Consider the following 13,737-nt stretch of genomic DNA (forward strand, 5'->3'; position numbering starts at 1 on the left):
GGAGCTGCAGCTGAAGAATATGATTCTATAGGGGTAATGGGCATAAGCTGGAACACAAACAGTTCCCCTTAAACACAAGGAGAAGGAAACTTGTTTAGTGCTGAGGTGAGGGAGCCCTGGCCCAGGCTGCCCAGGGAGGGTGTGGAGGCTCCTTCTCAGGAGGTTTCCAACCCCAGCTGGACACGTTCCTGTGCCCCTGAGCCAGGGGAAGCTGCTTTAGCAGGGGCTGGGGCTGGAGCAGCTCTGCAGGGCCCTTCCAACCCCCACCACTCTGGGGTTCATATGATTCTATTCCATGAGTACCTGTCCCTTCCTCTTGGGAAGTGGGTGACTGGTGTAGTGGCCCTCCTGGCTGCCCACTGTCTCCTGGCTGTTTTACCTGTGGTTTCTGATGATCTGAGCTCACTCACCAGAAGATGACTGTTCCCACTCACTCCCAGCTCCAGTGCATGATCTCTCTCTTCCCAGCTCTGCCATCTGCCTTACAAGCATTTCTTCCCCAAAGATTCAAGTCTGTGGGCTCCCACCTGTATAATGTTAAGTGTCTTTGTGCTTTGGGCAATAATGAGCATGATGAGGGTTGGGAGCTGTTTTTGTGGGCATGGATGAGGTGCACACAGCAGCCTGCCAATTGTTTGTGCTTTCCAGCAGCTTCAGATAGCAGAGGTTTGACTGTTTATGGCCAGCCAGGGTGGCTTTGCTTTGGATCCGTCCCACTGTAGTCCTGCACCTCAGTTGCCCCTGAAGGAGCAGTGGTGGGGCTCACTGCCCCATGAGGCATTGACAGAGCCCTTGCTTGTGAACCTGCTCAGAGGTGCTGAGGAGTTGGTGCTCCTGAGTTAGCACTGCCAGCACTGACAATCACTTCCCTCTACACTTTATATTGAGGTGTTTTCTTATCTGTGTGCATCCCCTTCCTTTCTAGGTTTGGCAGAAGTTGCTAAGCTCCCAGGCTCCCCGTATCAGCGTCTTCATGGGAGTTCCCACTATCTATATCAAGCTGATTGAGTATTATGAGAAGCATTTCTCCCAGCCTCAAGTCCAGGATTTCATCCATGCCTTTTGCCAGGAGAACATCAGGTGGGTGACCAGCGTCCCTCTGGGCAGGGATCTGTCCCCAGGGTGGATCTGCTGAGGTTTCTTTGCTGCATCACCTCTTTGCAGTGCTGGTTGTTGTGCTTTAGTGTCTCTTTGACAGGAACCAGGGTGACATTATTGAACTGTGAGCTACCCTTGCATGGTGAAGCCAGAAGGGGTTTGGATGCTCTTTATATGTATCACCCTGCAGAACACAAGGCTGAGGACTTTGTCCTGCAACCCCAGTTTGTCCTGCAGGATCTCTTTTAGGAGACTGTGTCCTCTAACTTAAACCCTATATCAGACAGAGGATCTTTTATATGTGAGGAACATCCTTGGTAGTGGTTAAAAGGCTTTTGGGGCTTCTGGCTTAGGGTTTTATGTAGGAGCAGGCTTTGTGTAGCCCTGTGTTAGACTGCAGATTCCCTGGTGCATTGGAGATTCTGTGATTCCTTGTGCAGGTTAATGGTGTCAGGCTCAGCAGCCCTGCCTGTGCCTGTCCTGGAGAAGTGGAAGAGCATCACTGGGCACATGTTGCTGGAGAGGTATGGGATGACTGAGATTGGGATGGCGCTTTCTAACCCTTTGCATGGAGTCCGTGTCCCAGGTAGGAGTCTCCAGAGGGTGCACACTGTTCACAGGCCTTTGGCTCTGAAGTGTTCTTGGCTTTTCTCATCACAGAGAATATACATCTAATCACCATTTGTCGTGATTGAGGAGCAGGCTACAGTAGGAACGATGATGCTGGTAGGGGAATTGGCACTGGGGAGCCAGGAGCAGACAGGAGTGTGTGGGAAGTGGCTGGTGGGTTTCCCTGGGCTCAGTGCCTGTGGTGGATTGGCAAAGCTGCATGTGCAGAGCTCACAGTGATGCACACTGACCAGACCAGCCAGGCTGGCTCTGTCCAGGAGGCTTTATTATGTCCAAAGCCTTAGTTCAAACACTGGGATGAGACTGCATCTCCAGCTCCTGCTCTGTGAGACTGGATGTGTGCTTGGTGTTGGCACAGGATTCCCCACATGGCAGTTCACGTCCCACTGATCAGTACTGAACACCTAAAATAGGATGTCTACTCTCTCTTATTTTAGTGCAAGTTTCTTGGCTCTCCAGGGATTAGAAATTGTCACACCTCGTTGTACACTGGTTCTGTCCTTCCCTCACTTCTGTGCTTTATGTAACCTGGAAAGAAATCGATCTGAGACATTAAAAATACAAAATGCTGCCACCCTCCCTGTGGCTAAAAACGTGGCCATCTGTCTGCTGAGCAGCCCAGCCCACCCCTCTGCCACCTTCTCCTCCCTGCATGCTGCCTGTGCATGCATGGCACCATAGGCATCATCTCGGGCTCTGTCCTGGGTCTGCACCCCAGTCCCAGGGGATGCAGCAGCTGTGTCCCTGCAGGGCTCACACAGGGAGGGGAGAAGCCACAGCTCCCCTGCACTAGTCTGAAAACAGCTCAGGGGCTGCATGAAACACAAACTCTAGTTTACTTATGCAGAGTTAACTGTCATTCCTCCTCTCCAGCTCAGCCAGTCTCCCTTCCTCCAAAGCTTCATCCCCACAGGCAGGGAAATGAGATTCCCACCTGCACGAGCTCGAGCTGTCTGTGAGCCCCGCGCCACAGGCTGACGGTGCAGAGATCATTTGGATGTCCCTGTGGCCTCCTTATGTTTGCCTTTCATTCCTGTTCAGGAGGGGAAATGAGTGAAGGCTCTAGAAATTTCCCAGGAGACAGAAGGGAAATCAGACTGAAAGCAATGTGGACAAGACAGACAGTTGGCCCTGAGAAGGGCAGCTCCTGGGTGGGTGTGCTGAACAGAGCTGGGGCAGAGGGTTCCAGGGTCTGCAGGGCAGCTGGGGACAAATCCTCCTCTGCAGCTACAAGCAGAAGGGCTGTGGGTAAAGCCTGGCTGACCATCACTCCAGGCACTGTCCAGGGGCTGCAGCCTCGAGAGGGGAGAGAAGCATCTCGTAAAGGTGTGGAGCAGCGAGACCTGACAGAAAGAAGGCTTATAATTGAATAGGCTTGATTAATCTGTTTCAGGAAGTGTCAGTTGGGAAGCAGATGGGTGAAGCTGAGCTGTAATTTACTGGAGCTGTGAAAAAACTTTTGATATAGTACCCCATTAGAGGCTTGGATGTAACCAGGTACCACAGCACATCCAGTGCGAGAGAGCTGAGAGAGAAATGGAGTGATGGGCTGGGAACGGAGCCTGGGCAGAAGGAGGAGGGAAGTATCCAGAGAGAAGACCTCAGAGGGCACTGGTGTCATGAGGACAGATGCCAGGCAGTGGTGACCACGGACCCCCACGCTGCCCAAGGCAATCACTGGCTTTCTTTTGAAGAAGGAGCCCTGCAAGGGTGGCACTTCACCCTGTGGGTAAATCCAGGGACCCTCACGCTTGCCAGGGGACTCCTTCTGGAGTGGAGGCAGCACATGTCCTTCTCTGCAGCATCATGAGCCTCTGAGGAGTGGTCCTTGGGCTTCCCTTGCCCGCTTCTGCCTGCTCAGTGTGGCTGGGGAAGGGTCGAGTCCGGTCCGTGGTGCTGCCCATCCCGCCCGTATCACCCCAGTGTCTCTGGGGAAGGGTCGAGTCCGTGGTGCTGCCCATCCTGCCCGTGTCACCCCAGTGTCTCTGGGGAAGGGTCGAGTCCGGTCCGTGGTGCTGCCCATCCTGCCCGTGTCACCCCAGTGTCTCTGGGGAAGGGTCGAGTCCGTGGTGCTGCCCATCCTGCCGGTGCCTGTGGCAGCATGGCACTGCTCCTCACCCACAGCACAGGTGTGAAGGGGCAGGGGCAGCAAGGTTGAGGGTTCAGTTTCCAGAAGAAGAGAAGATGAAAGATTTGAAAGATAAATGTTTGCCTGTATATGGTTAAAACCCTGCTTAAAATGCCTCTGTTTTCAGCAGCTCTCCTTCTAATCCCCCCGGTGCTGTTACTGTGAAGGGAGATGAATAATTCATGGCCAGAGGATGCCTCACTGGGCCTAATCACCACTTTAATTGGAGGTTTAGATCAGAGGCAGCTAATAGCTGCTACAGCGGGGACTCCGTGTATTGTTGACAGTGAGATCCTTGAGTGCCTTATCGTGGGCCTGTTTCAGTTCTCCCAGGACAGCTCGGCACATCACAGCACCGAGGTCCCCAGATACCTGAGGACACAGACCACAGGGCCAATTACATTTATCTGGGAAGAGCTGACAACTTTTTTAAACAGAGGAGAAGCGGTGAAAGAATAATGGTGTCAGTCCTGGGTGCCTGCAGCCTGGCTGCTGCCGCCTGAGCTGACACCACGGGCACCCTGCCAGCACTTCCCAACAGGCAGGAGCCTGCAAATTGCAGCAGGCTGGGAAGGAGCAGGAGGGGAAGGAAGGAGCAGGGATTTCTCCCTAGTTTCCCTTTGGGATTATGGCTTGGGACAAAAGGAAGGCAGTGCTGAGTGTTGACCCCCTTCTGGTTGGTGCTGGTGAGGCAGCACCTGGAATACTGGGTTCAGTGTTTGGCCCCTCACTCACTGCCACAGGGACACTGAGGGGCTGCAGCGTGGCCAGAGCCAGGCAGGGTGCTGGGGAGGGGCTGAGGGAATGGGGGTGTTGAGCCTGGAGAAGAGGAGGCTGAAGGGAGACAGCAGCACTCTCTGACACTCCCTGACAGGAGGCTGCAGGGAGCTGGGGATCGGGCTGTGCTCCCCAGTAACGAGTGACAGGACAAAGGGAAATGGGCTCAGGTTGGAGCTGAGGCAAAACTGTTTCCCTGAGAGGGGTGTCAGCCCCTGTGCCAGGCTGCCCAGGGAGCTGGGGGAGTGCCCAGCCCTGGAGGGATCCCAAAGGCGTGGAGCTGAGGTGCTGAGGGCTGTGGGTCAGTGCTGGGCTGGGCAGGGTGAGGGCAGGGCTGGGACTGCAGCAGCTTCAAGGGCTTTGCCAACCAAAGTGATTCTGTGATTCTCTGATCACCCTCAGTTGTGGCCTCAGTGACCTTTGGGAACAGTCTCAACCTTCTGCTCTGTTGGAGCCCCAGGTTGTGTATCTTGGCATGGTGGATGGGCCTGAGAGGCTCTAGTTATTGTTTTTGCACCAATTTTATTAACAGTCAGGTTTGTGCAGCTCCTGTGCACATTTTCAGCCTTTCCAGATGTGGGTTTCCGAGTTTGTCCTTTTTCCCAAATACAGAGAGCCTTTTTCAGACCAAATGCAAGGAAACAGCTCTCCACAGGGACTTGTTTTACATGTTGGTTTTACTTTAGCTGAGGAGGAAATGAACTGATGGAACTGTGATCTGAAACACTGTAGGAAGAACACCTGGCCTTCTCTGTGCCTTCAGATTTGTGTGGCAGCACTGTGCTGGTTTTAGTGTTCCATTCTCAAAGGCAGAGGCTGGAAGTGGGCTCAGGTCATCGTGTCCTGCTGCTGTGAGCCAGTCTGTTACCCACCTGCATTGAGATCAGTGGCTTGCAGACAGGGAAGAAGCATCTTCCAGGAAGGCATCCATCTGATCTTGATTTGAGAGCTTCCAGGGATGGCAAGTCTGGGAGAGCCTGTGGCAGTTCATTGCACTGGTTACTGCTCCCTGCACGAGCTTTGCAAGGCTCACACTGCAGTGTCTGCCCTGCAGCCTTTGCCCCATCTCACGGGCAGGCTGGAGGCTGTTGCCTCAAAGTGTTCTTCACACCAGAGGAGATATTCCCACAGGGGTCTAGAAGGTGGCTTCAGGAGGCTTGGCATGCAAACATTAAGGGTGCTTTCCATCACTTGCTGCTTGCTTGGAGTGTACTGTGGCAGGTCCCAGACTGTTTAAAACACAGAGATACCTCCCCACAGCACCTCTGGGCACTGGTGGTGGCTCCTGGCACACGCTGCTCCCTCCTTACCCTGCTGCAGTCCTCTGTGTCTGACTCCTGGCAGTGTCTGGCCATGAGATGAGATAAGAGCAGCCCAAGCAGTGTGTGGTGAGAGAAGGACCTGGCTGCCTTTGGGCTGGATGCTGAAGGCAATTTCAGGCTGAGCAGACAGGAACCACAGACCTGCCACGTTGCTTTCTGTTTGTTTCTTGCCAGATTTGCTAATTGTTGGGGTAGTTTAGCTGCAATAAAATCTCACTCCCTCATAGCCCATCTGCTCTGAGCTGATCCTGCAGGGATGCCATAAATCTGGGCTCCAATGACATATCTATTTCCATGGCAACTGACCAGTGGAGCAAATAAAATCGTGTCACAGGTATCAGATCTCCAGGGCTCGAGCAGGAGGCTGAGACCAGGATAGGGTCTGAAATACGACAAGGGGAAGACAGTGCTGAGCTCCAGGTCCTGCCCACCGTGCTCTAAGGACTTCCCAGTGTGGAGCTGATGCCAGCAGAGCCAGAAAGGCATCACCAGCCAGAGACTTTCTGGGTGAAAAATCAGTTGTCTCTTCAAAGAAAGAGTACACTTAGTGATTTAAAGCCAGACCTGTCCATTCCTCCTGAGCCACAGATTGCTCTGTTCTGACATCCCCTCTCAGCACTCACAGAGGAGGAAAGTCATGGAAAGTCAAGTAGTGAGACCTGTCTGGTGCCGTTGAGATGCTGAGCAAAACCTGCCGAGTCGGCAGATGCCCACGACTCCGTGAGCACCAGAGACCCCCCCATCAGACAGGGCACAGGAACAAAGCTGCCCTTGCTTCTGTGCTTTCTGATGCTCCCCAAGAAGAGCATGCACTAAACCAAGGGGTGGGGATGCTGCAGCTTGGGGAGCTCTGGCTTGCAGAAGCATCTTGGAGCTTAATAGCAATGGTTTGTGACACCGTGTCACGTACCCTGCCTTTGAAAATGGAAGCTTGTGGGAGAGTGGTGTGGGTTTGATCTCTGCTTTGCTCCCAGGATGTTTTGTATACAGTGTATTGATGTCTCAGAGAAGGGAGATAATCCCTTGCAGTTCTCCCACTGGGAAGCCCTTGCCTCCTCTGCCAGGCCCAGTGAGCCACTCCAGTGATGGTTCTGCTCTTTCTTCTCACACTCTTGTTGAGGTTTCATGGTGCTTTTTTCATGATTATCTTGTTAAATACAGCTTCATTGCTGAGCTACAAAGCTGTGCTGCTCTCCTCAAAGACTGCCCAAGAGAGCCTGTCCAGGGCTGGAGACACGTGTGTGTCCCTGGGCATGGCCAAGGCAGCTGGCACAGCGGCGTATGCCCCGGCAGACAGCGTGGGGTAACCCCCTGCTAGGAAGCTCTTTAGTGCCAGCACAGTCTGCACAGGCCATTGGTAGACGAGCAGCAGCTCTTCTGCATCCTTGGTTCTGTTGTTTCAGCCCTCTTTGCCTTTGCAGGGGCCGTGGGCACCCCGCTCCCGGGGGTGCAAGTGCGCATTGCCACGGAGACCATGAAGAATGGGGTTCGTTCCTACATCGTCCACGCTCAGGGAGATGAAGACCACACACAGGTAGTGCTCAGCCATGTCCTCTGCTGCTTCATGAAAAGTTCTCTCCTCCCCCCAGCCCTCTGAAGGAGCCAGGCCTGTGCTGCTGTTATTCCCAGCGACTCGGTGATGCTCTTTGGAGTTTCCCCTTTCTCTTGTTCCTTTAGTGGGTTGCCGTAGCCATGGTACGTTACAGACTGCACATGTGTTGTCCTTGAGACAGACAGGAACTCCCCCTGCATGGGAGTGGGAGGTGGAGGCTGCATGAGCTGGTGGTCTGTCTGCTGAGGCTGTTGATGCCCCAGAGGAGATGAGTTGGGGTGTGCCTGACCTTTGAAAGCCAGGGCCAAGAGTCAAAGTCTATTGCAGAAGGTAAGAACAAGGCATGGAAAGGAACTGAAGTGGAGCCTACTCCTGTCTAAAGAGGCACTAAACACCTGCAGGCTGGAGATAAGAGTGATCTTTCACCCTAGAAATAGGGCCTGTGTTGATTTCACTGGGTTTGGTCAGGGGGTTAACAGTGAGAACTGGAAGGGCAGGACAGGTGGCCTTGGACACTGCTTTCATTTTCATAGCACTGCAGGGGGAAACCCTTCAGGCTTCCAGACCAGCTCCATGCCCAGCCCCAGCTGCTGAGTGACACCTGCACCAGCAGTTCTGGGAGCTCAGAAGTCAGATATCCTCAGTGGTGAAGCAGTTGGGTCCTTTTCCCCATGAGCTGCCCCTGTGTTGGGGTGCTGTGTGTTCCCCACTGCAGAAGCAGCCCCCAGCCCAAGGTCTGGGATGTCCTGCTGTCCCTGCTGTCTCAGCTTCCCTCTGTCCCCGCAGAAGTGGCTGAGCAGGGTCTGCATTCCTGCCACATCTCCTTTGCATCCTCATTGTGGGTGCAAGTGCTGTCGCCTCTGGCAGATCAATAGCCAGATGATGTAGGGGCTCCGCTGAGGAGAGAGATGAGATGCTGTGTGAGAGAGATGCTGTGTGTGATGTTGTGTGTGAGACAGAAATTACAGCAGCCATGTGCACCATGTGGGTGGGAGACAGGCACGAGATTCAACCTGAAACACACGGCTCCACTCCTTCCTCAGGGGAAACAGCTTCTCAGCCAGCCACGTGTATGCCAAAGGTTCCAAAGGAGCTTCCTGCCCTGTGGCAGGTTCTACCAGAGTCACTGCTGGTGTAAGGACTGCTGAAAGGCTCGAGAAAGCCTTTGCATGGTGTGTGTGGCAGCTGGAGGAGCCAGTGGGACCGGCTCCCTGTGTGGGTTGGGGTCAGGCTGCAGCGGGTTGTGTTCTGATGCTGTAACACAGCGCTGGGTCCCACCCTGGACATGCAAAAGGAGCCCAAGGGAGAGCTGAGAGGAACTTCTGTGGCCAGGGATTGTGGCTTTTAGTACAAAGCAGAAGGTCTGCTGCTCTTTACTATGTTGGTGCTGTGGTGTGGGCAAAGCAGGAGACCCAGAGAGGCTGCTGCAGTGCAGCACTCAACACGGAGGGAGCCGTGTCCTTTATCACCTCACTGGATGAGTGTTACATCCCCTCATCTTGGAGTTACACCGTGGGCTGTTTGGGAGGTTTTTTCCTCACTTGTATGGAACTGAGACATGAAATATAATGTGTCCATTTTAATAATAATGCTGTCATGCTTTTTTCACCCGAAGAGATCTCTAAGCTCTTTACAAATTAGGTCTCAGACTCAAGATTCCCCAAGGTGCAGCTGCTTTCAGGATGAAATGTGAACGTTGCTCCTCTGAATTATGAGAGGAAAAACCATGTAATGGGGTTTTTTTCTGCTCAATACTTCCTTGTGGTTGTGTTGGGAGCCCAGATCACCTGTGTCTGGTGCTGGAAGCCCAGGGTTTCACTTAACTCTTTTCCTTCCCGTGACCTCAGGCTGTTTGAGTTTATATTTGGGATAGGGGCTTTGCCCTTTTGTCCCAGCCGTTTCATACACACACCCTTCAGCCCCCAGAGTGGGTGACTGAGGTCCATACCAGCATCTCACAGTGCTGCCAGGAGCTCCCACTGGTGCTGGCCTCGTGCCCCTTGCTGATGGCTGCCTTTCCCTCAGGCTCTCCCCTGGGGGCTTTGTTCAATGTTCTGGTGAATTCTCCAGACATCAGCTGGGGAGGGAGTGGGTAGAGTTTGCCTCTGGGCATTGGTTGATGGGTTGGTCACTCTCTGAAAGGCTGTCCCTTTGCCTCTCACCTGCTTTGCCTCTTCTCCCAGCTTAACTGGGAGTCTCTTCAGGCTGAAGGGAGAGACGTTGTCACTCCCTGTAACTCCCTGACAGGAGGTTGTGGCCTCTTCTTGGTCTCTTCTTCAAGTTAAAGGTTCAGGACAAGACAAAGTGGCCTCAAGTTGCACCAGGGGAGGTTTAGATTAGGAAAAACTTCTTCACTGAAAGGGTTTTTAAATGCTGTGCCAGGCTGCCCAGGGAGCTGGGGGAGTGCCCAGCCCTGGAGGGATCCCAGAGGCGTGGGGCTGAGGTGCTGAGGCTGTGGGTCAGTGCTGGGCTGGGCAGAGTGAGGGGAGGGCTGGGACTGCAGCAGGTTCAGGGGCTTTAACAACCCAAAGGATTCAGTGATTCTGTGAGGTGATCCCATGTGCTTCAGGCCACTGCATGAGTGCTTGTTTAATCACCGATGGCAGAACAGAGCACGTCAGTGGGATTTATCCAGACCAGGGAGGAGCTGACGGGCCGAGTGCTCATCACGCCCCAGCAGTCAAAGAAAGGCCTGGCTTTGTTTGAGAGCAGCTCCTCCATGGTGGAGGGGCTGTCCCCAGGGTGAGGAGAGATGTCAGTTGAGGGGGTGACCCCCCTCTGCCTGCGCCACCAGACAGCTCTGGTGTGGCCTTTCCTTTGCCTCTTACGGGACGCGATGCACACACTCCCACACCTCGCTCACAGGAGGGCTCTGGGGCTTAGAGCATGTTGGCTGAGGGCTGGGAGGTCTGTGCTGTGCATCTGGCAAAGGCAGAGAGGTCCCTGTGGAAGGAGGATGGTGGTGGGGCCAGTGGCAGGAGGCACACAGCCCTCCTGGTACCAGGCTTCAGAGGTTCCTCATTGACGTCGGTAACACTCCCAGCACTGCTCTGCGTGGGTTTGGCCCGAGCATCCCCAGCCCTGCTGCAGGCTTTGCTCCCTGGATTGGCACTGGTAGTGTGCAAATGACCAAATGTCCCTTGATGAATTGCTGGGAACGAGCAGCTCCCAGCAGCAGGGCACTGCCAGCAGCCGCCTGCTCTGCGGCGCCGCTGCCGGGGCAGGGAGCTGGCTCTGGACACGGAGAGCACGGTGCACATCTGTGCCATGGCACAGGCAATGCTGAACCTGCCAAAGCAGAGCTGCTCCTGGCTGAGGAAGGGCCACGGGGCTGTGCCGTGGGGCAGCTGTGCCCAGCAGCACGGAGGGCTGAGGGTGAACTTGATGGGGCAGATCCATTGGGGTGCTGAGCACCTCAGCAGGAGCTGGGCCCCGAGGCATCCCTTCTTATGAGGAAAGGCTGTGGGAGCTGGGACTGTTCAGCCTGGAGAAGAGAAGGCTGAGGGGAGATGCTTTTAAGTATGCAAAGAGTGGACGTCAAGAGGATGAGACGACACTTTTTACTGTAGTGTCCAGTGACAGGCCAAGGGGTAATGAATGTAAGCTGAGCACAAACAGTTCCTCTTAAACACAAGGAGCAAGTCCTTTGGTGCTGAGGTGAGGGAGCCCTGGCCCAGGCTGCCCAGGGAGGGTGTGGAGGCTCCTTCTCAGGAGGTTTCCAGCCCTACCTGGACACGTTCCTGTGCCCCCTGAGCCAGGGGAAGCTGCTGGAGCAGCTCTGCAGGGCCCTTCCAGCCCCAGCACTCTGAGGTTCTGCGATTGTCACCAGCCTCTCAGCTCCTGACAGCAGATGATCTTTGTGCCAGGGGTCGGGCACACTGTCAGGGCAGCCTGTGAGGTGTTCACACCTCAGCTCTGCTGTGCAGAACCCTGCTCCCTGTCAGCAGGAGCCTCTGCCTGTGCCAAGGAGCCTCACGAGGTCACTGCCTGCGCTGCTCGCGTTGGGCTGCGCTGTCTGCCTTCTGCTCCCTCTGGACAACAGAAGCCAGCAGAGTTTCTCTGAGCTGGTTCCTCGCCACTGGCTCTGTCTGAGCCATTAGATACCGGGGCACAGCAGCGTTTCCCTCCACATCCTCTCCCTCTGGCCGTCCGCTGTCCCGGCGTGGTGGCGGGGGCAGACGCGGGCGTGTGAGCGGCGGCGGGGCCAGCGGGGACGGGTTCTGCTTTGCCATCCCGTAAGTGCCTGAGCTTGCAGCTGGGGACTGCTGCAATTTGCAAAGCTGGTTTCTGGCACACCCCGAAGATCAATAATCTACTTAGCTGAAAGTTTGCTGGATCTCTGTCCTTCCCTTCATTTTCTCCCTTCCCTTGATGAGAGTGCTGGATCCCTTTCATGCCCATGCTCCAGCCCTCTGCTCCCGCAGCTCTCGTGAGCCTTGTGCTCCGTTGCATCCAGTCTGCTCAGGTTTTCCGGCTGCTTCTCACGCCACTTCCTTGCTAATTGTTGCTGCACCTTGGGGCTGCGAGCTCTGAGCTGACACACAGCTGCCTGGGAGCAGCTTGTCTGAAGCTGCCAGTACCCTCAGAGGGTGCTTCAGCCTGCTGACACCTCCTGGCTGCACGGTCCCTTCCCACACAGGGACGCTCTGCAGCCTGCCGTGGGACAGGGCCACTTGCAGTGGGACAGCGTGGGCAGGGCTTGGCACTCATCAGAGTCCCAGTGCCTGTGCCTGGTGTGATGGCCCTCACCTCCCCTCTGTGTGCAGGAGTGTGTTCCCCTGGAGAGCTGCTGCTGTCCTGGGAGTGCTGGGAGCAGCACTCCTCCTCCAACCCATCCCTGGGGAGCAGAGATGGGGAAGTGGGTGTGAGGAGACAGCAGCAGCTTTCCCTGCTTTGAGCCATCCCAGCAATGGCTCCTGTAGCTGCTCACATCCAAAGCAGTTCCCAAACTCTCAACCTGCCTTAAGCAGCTGCCTGTTGAGCCCCTCTGACCCTACAGGCAGACTCAGGAATCCTCACCCCCAGCCCTGGCTGCCCTTCCTCCTGCTCTTTGTTGCCCCTGATTCTTGGCAGCCCAGGGCTCTCACTCTCCCCGTGCCTGGCTCTGGTGCACAGGAAAGGGTTACAGCTCTCCAGCACTGAACGTTTGGGTTTGCTTTGTTCAGTGCAATGCATATTTCATATGCTTAGCTTCCCAGCTGGCAGAGGCCTGGAAACCCTGCAAGCTGTCGGGTATTGTCTCTCTCCTCCTTTATTTGTTTGTTTGTTGCTTGGTAGGTTTTTCGGGTTGTAATTTTTTTGTTGGATTCTCTTTTTCCCCCCCCCGCCCCTTTCTTTCCCCAAATTGCTCACTCTCTGCAAAGCCAAACCCCAGCCCCTGACAATGGGGGTCTATCAATAGCTAAATGCTTTCACAGCTGTATCTAATGCAGGGCTCGAGCCAGGGCTTTTATGGCGAGTAATTCTGCTCATGATGAGGCTGCAGAGGGAGCCGAGCGGGACGTATGGGGCACAGGAGCTGGCAGCAGGAGGATGCTGCAGCCAAGGGCTTTGCTCCCCCCCTTCCCCCCCTCCAAAGGTTGTAATTATCTCGTTGTTTATCCATATGCAAGCTGTCGTCCTGGCCAGGAACGGCTCGGCTGCGGCCAGCCCTCTTGAAACCCACCAGCATCTTCTGACCCCTCCTCCCCGTGCCCCTCGTCACTCTGCCATCTGCCAGCAGCTTGCTGCTGGTTGCCAGCACCTCCGTGGGGCTGCGGGCACTGGGGGCAGCTGGCACTGTCACCCTGTGTCCTGGCTGTTGATGCCCCTGTGGAGGGCACCAGGAGCAGCTCTGGTTCGCTCACGTTTCCCCCAAACCTCGGGAGAACCGGTGGGGAGCTGCTCGGTCACCGCTCCCCTGCCAGGGTTGTCTTGGAGGCTTCCTCCAAGGTCTGGGCACCCTTGTAGCTGCTGCCCGTGGACTATGTGCCGTGGTTTTGGGTACTTGGCACCTCTCTGGGCCAAATCCTGCACAGAGGTGCTGTTGCTCATGCACCTCTTGCTTGGTGTGTGCTCATCTCATCCATGCAGCTGTTCTGAAACAGCCGGTGCCAGTGTACCATGCCCTGTGCCCCCCAGCAGAAGGAGCCTCCACACCCTCCCTGGCAGCCTGGGCCAGGGCTCCCTCACCTCAGCACCAAAGGACTTTCTCCTTGTGTTTCAGGGGAACCGCTTGTGTTCCATCCTGT

The 13,737-nt window shown here is 55.3% G+C and overlaps 1 protein-coding gene across 6 annotated transcripts in view; it reads left to right on the forward strand.

Annotated features, from left to right (window-relative positions):
• ACSF3 (acyl-CoA synthetase family member 3) overlaps positions 1-13,737 on the forward strand; it is a 60,435-nt gene that overhangs the window by 15,533 nt on the left and 31,165 nt on the right. For all 6 annotated transcript variants that reach the window (XM_062007605.1, XM_062007606.1, XM_062007608.1 and 3 more), the window contains exons 4-6: positions 926-1,080; positions 1,539-1,684; positions 7,377-7,489. In XM_062007605.1, the coding sequence (XP_061863589.1) occupies positions 926-1,080; positions 1,539-1,684; positions 7,377-7,489 (414 nt within the window). The remainder of the gene's footprint in view (positions 1-925; positions 1,081-1,538; positions 1,685-7,376; positions 7,490-13,737) is intronic.

This window comes from Colius striatus, chromosome 14, assembly GCF_028858725.1.
Source record: "Colius striatus isolate bColStr4 chromosome 14, bColStr4.1.hap1, whole genome shotgun sequence".
NCBI lineage: Eukaryota > Metazoa > Chordata > Aves > Coliiformes > Coliidae > Colius > Colius striatus.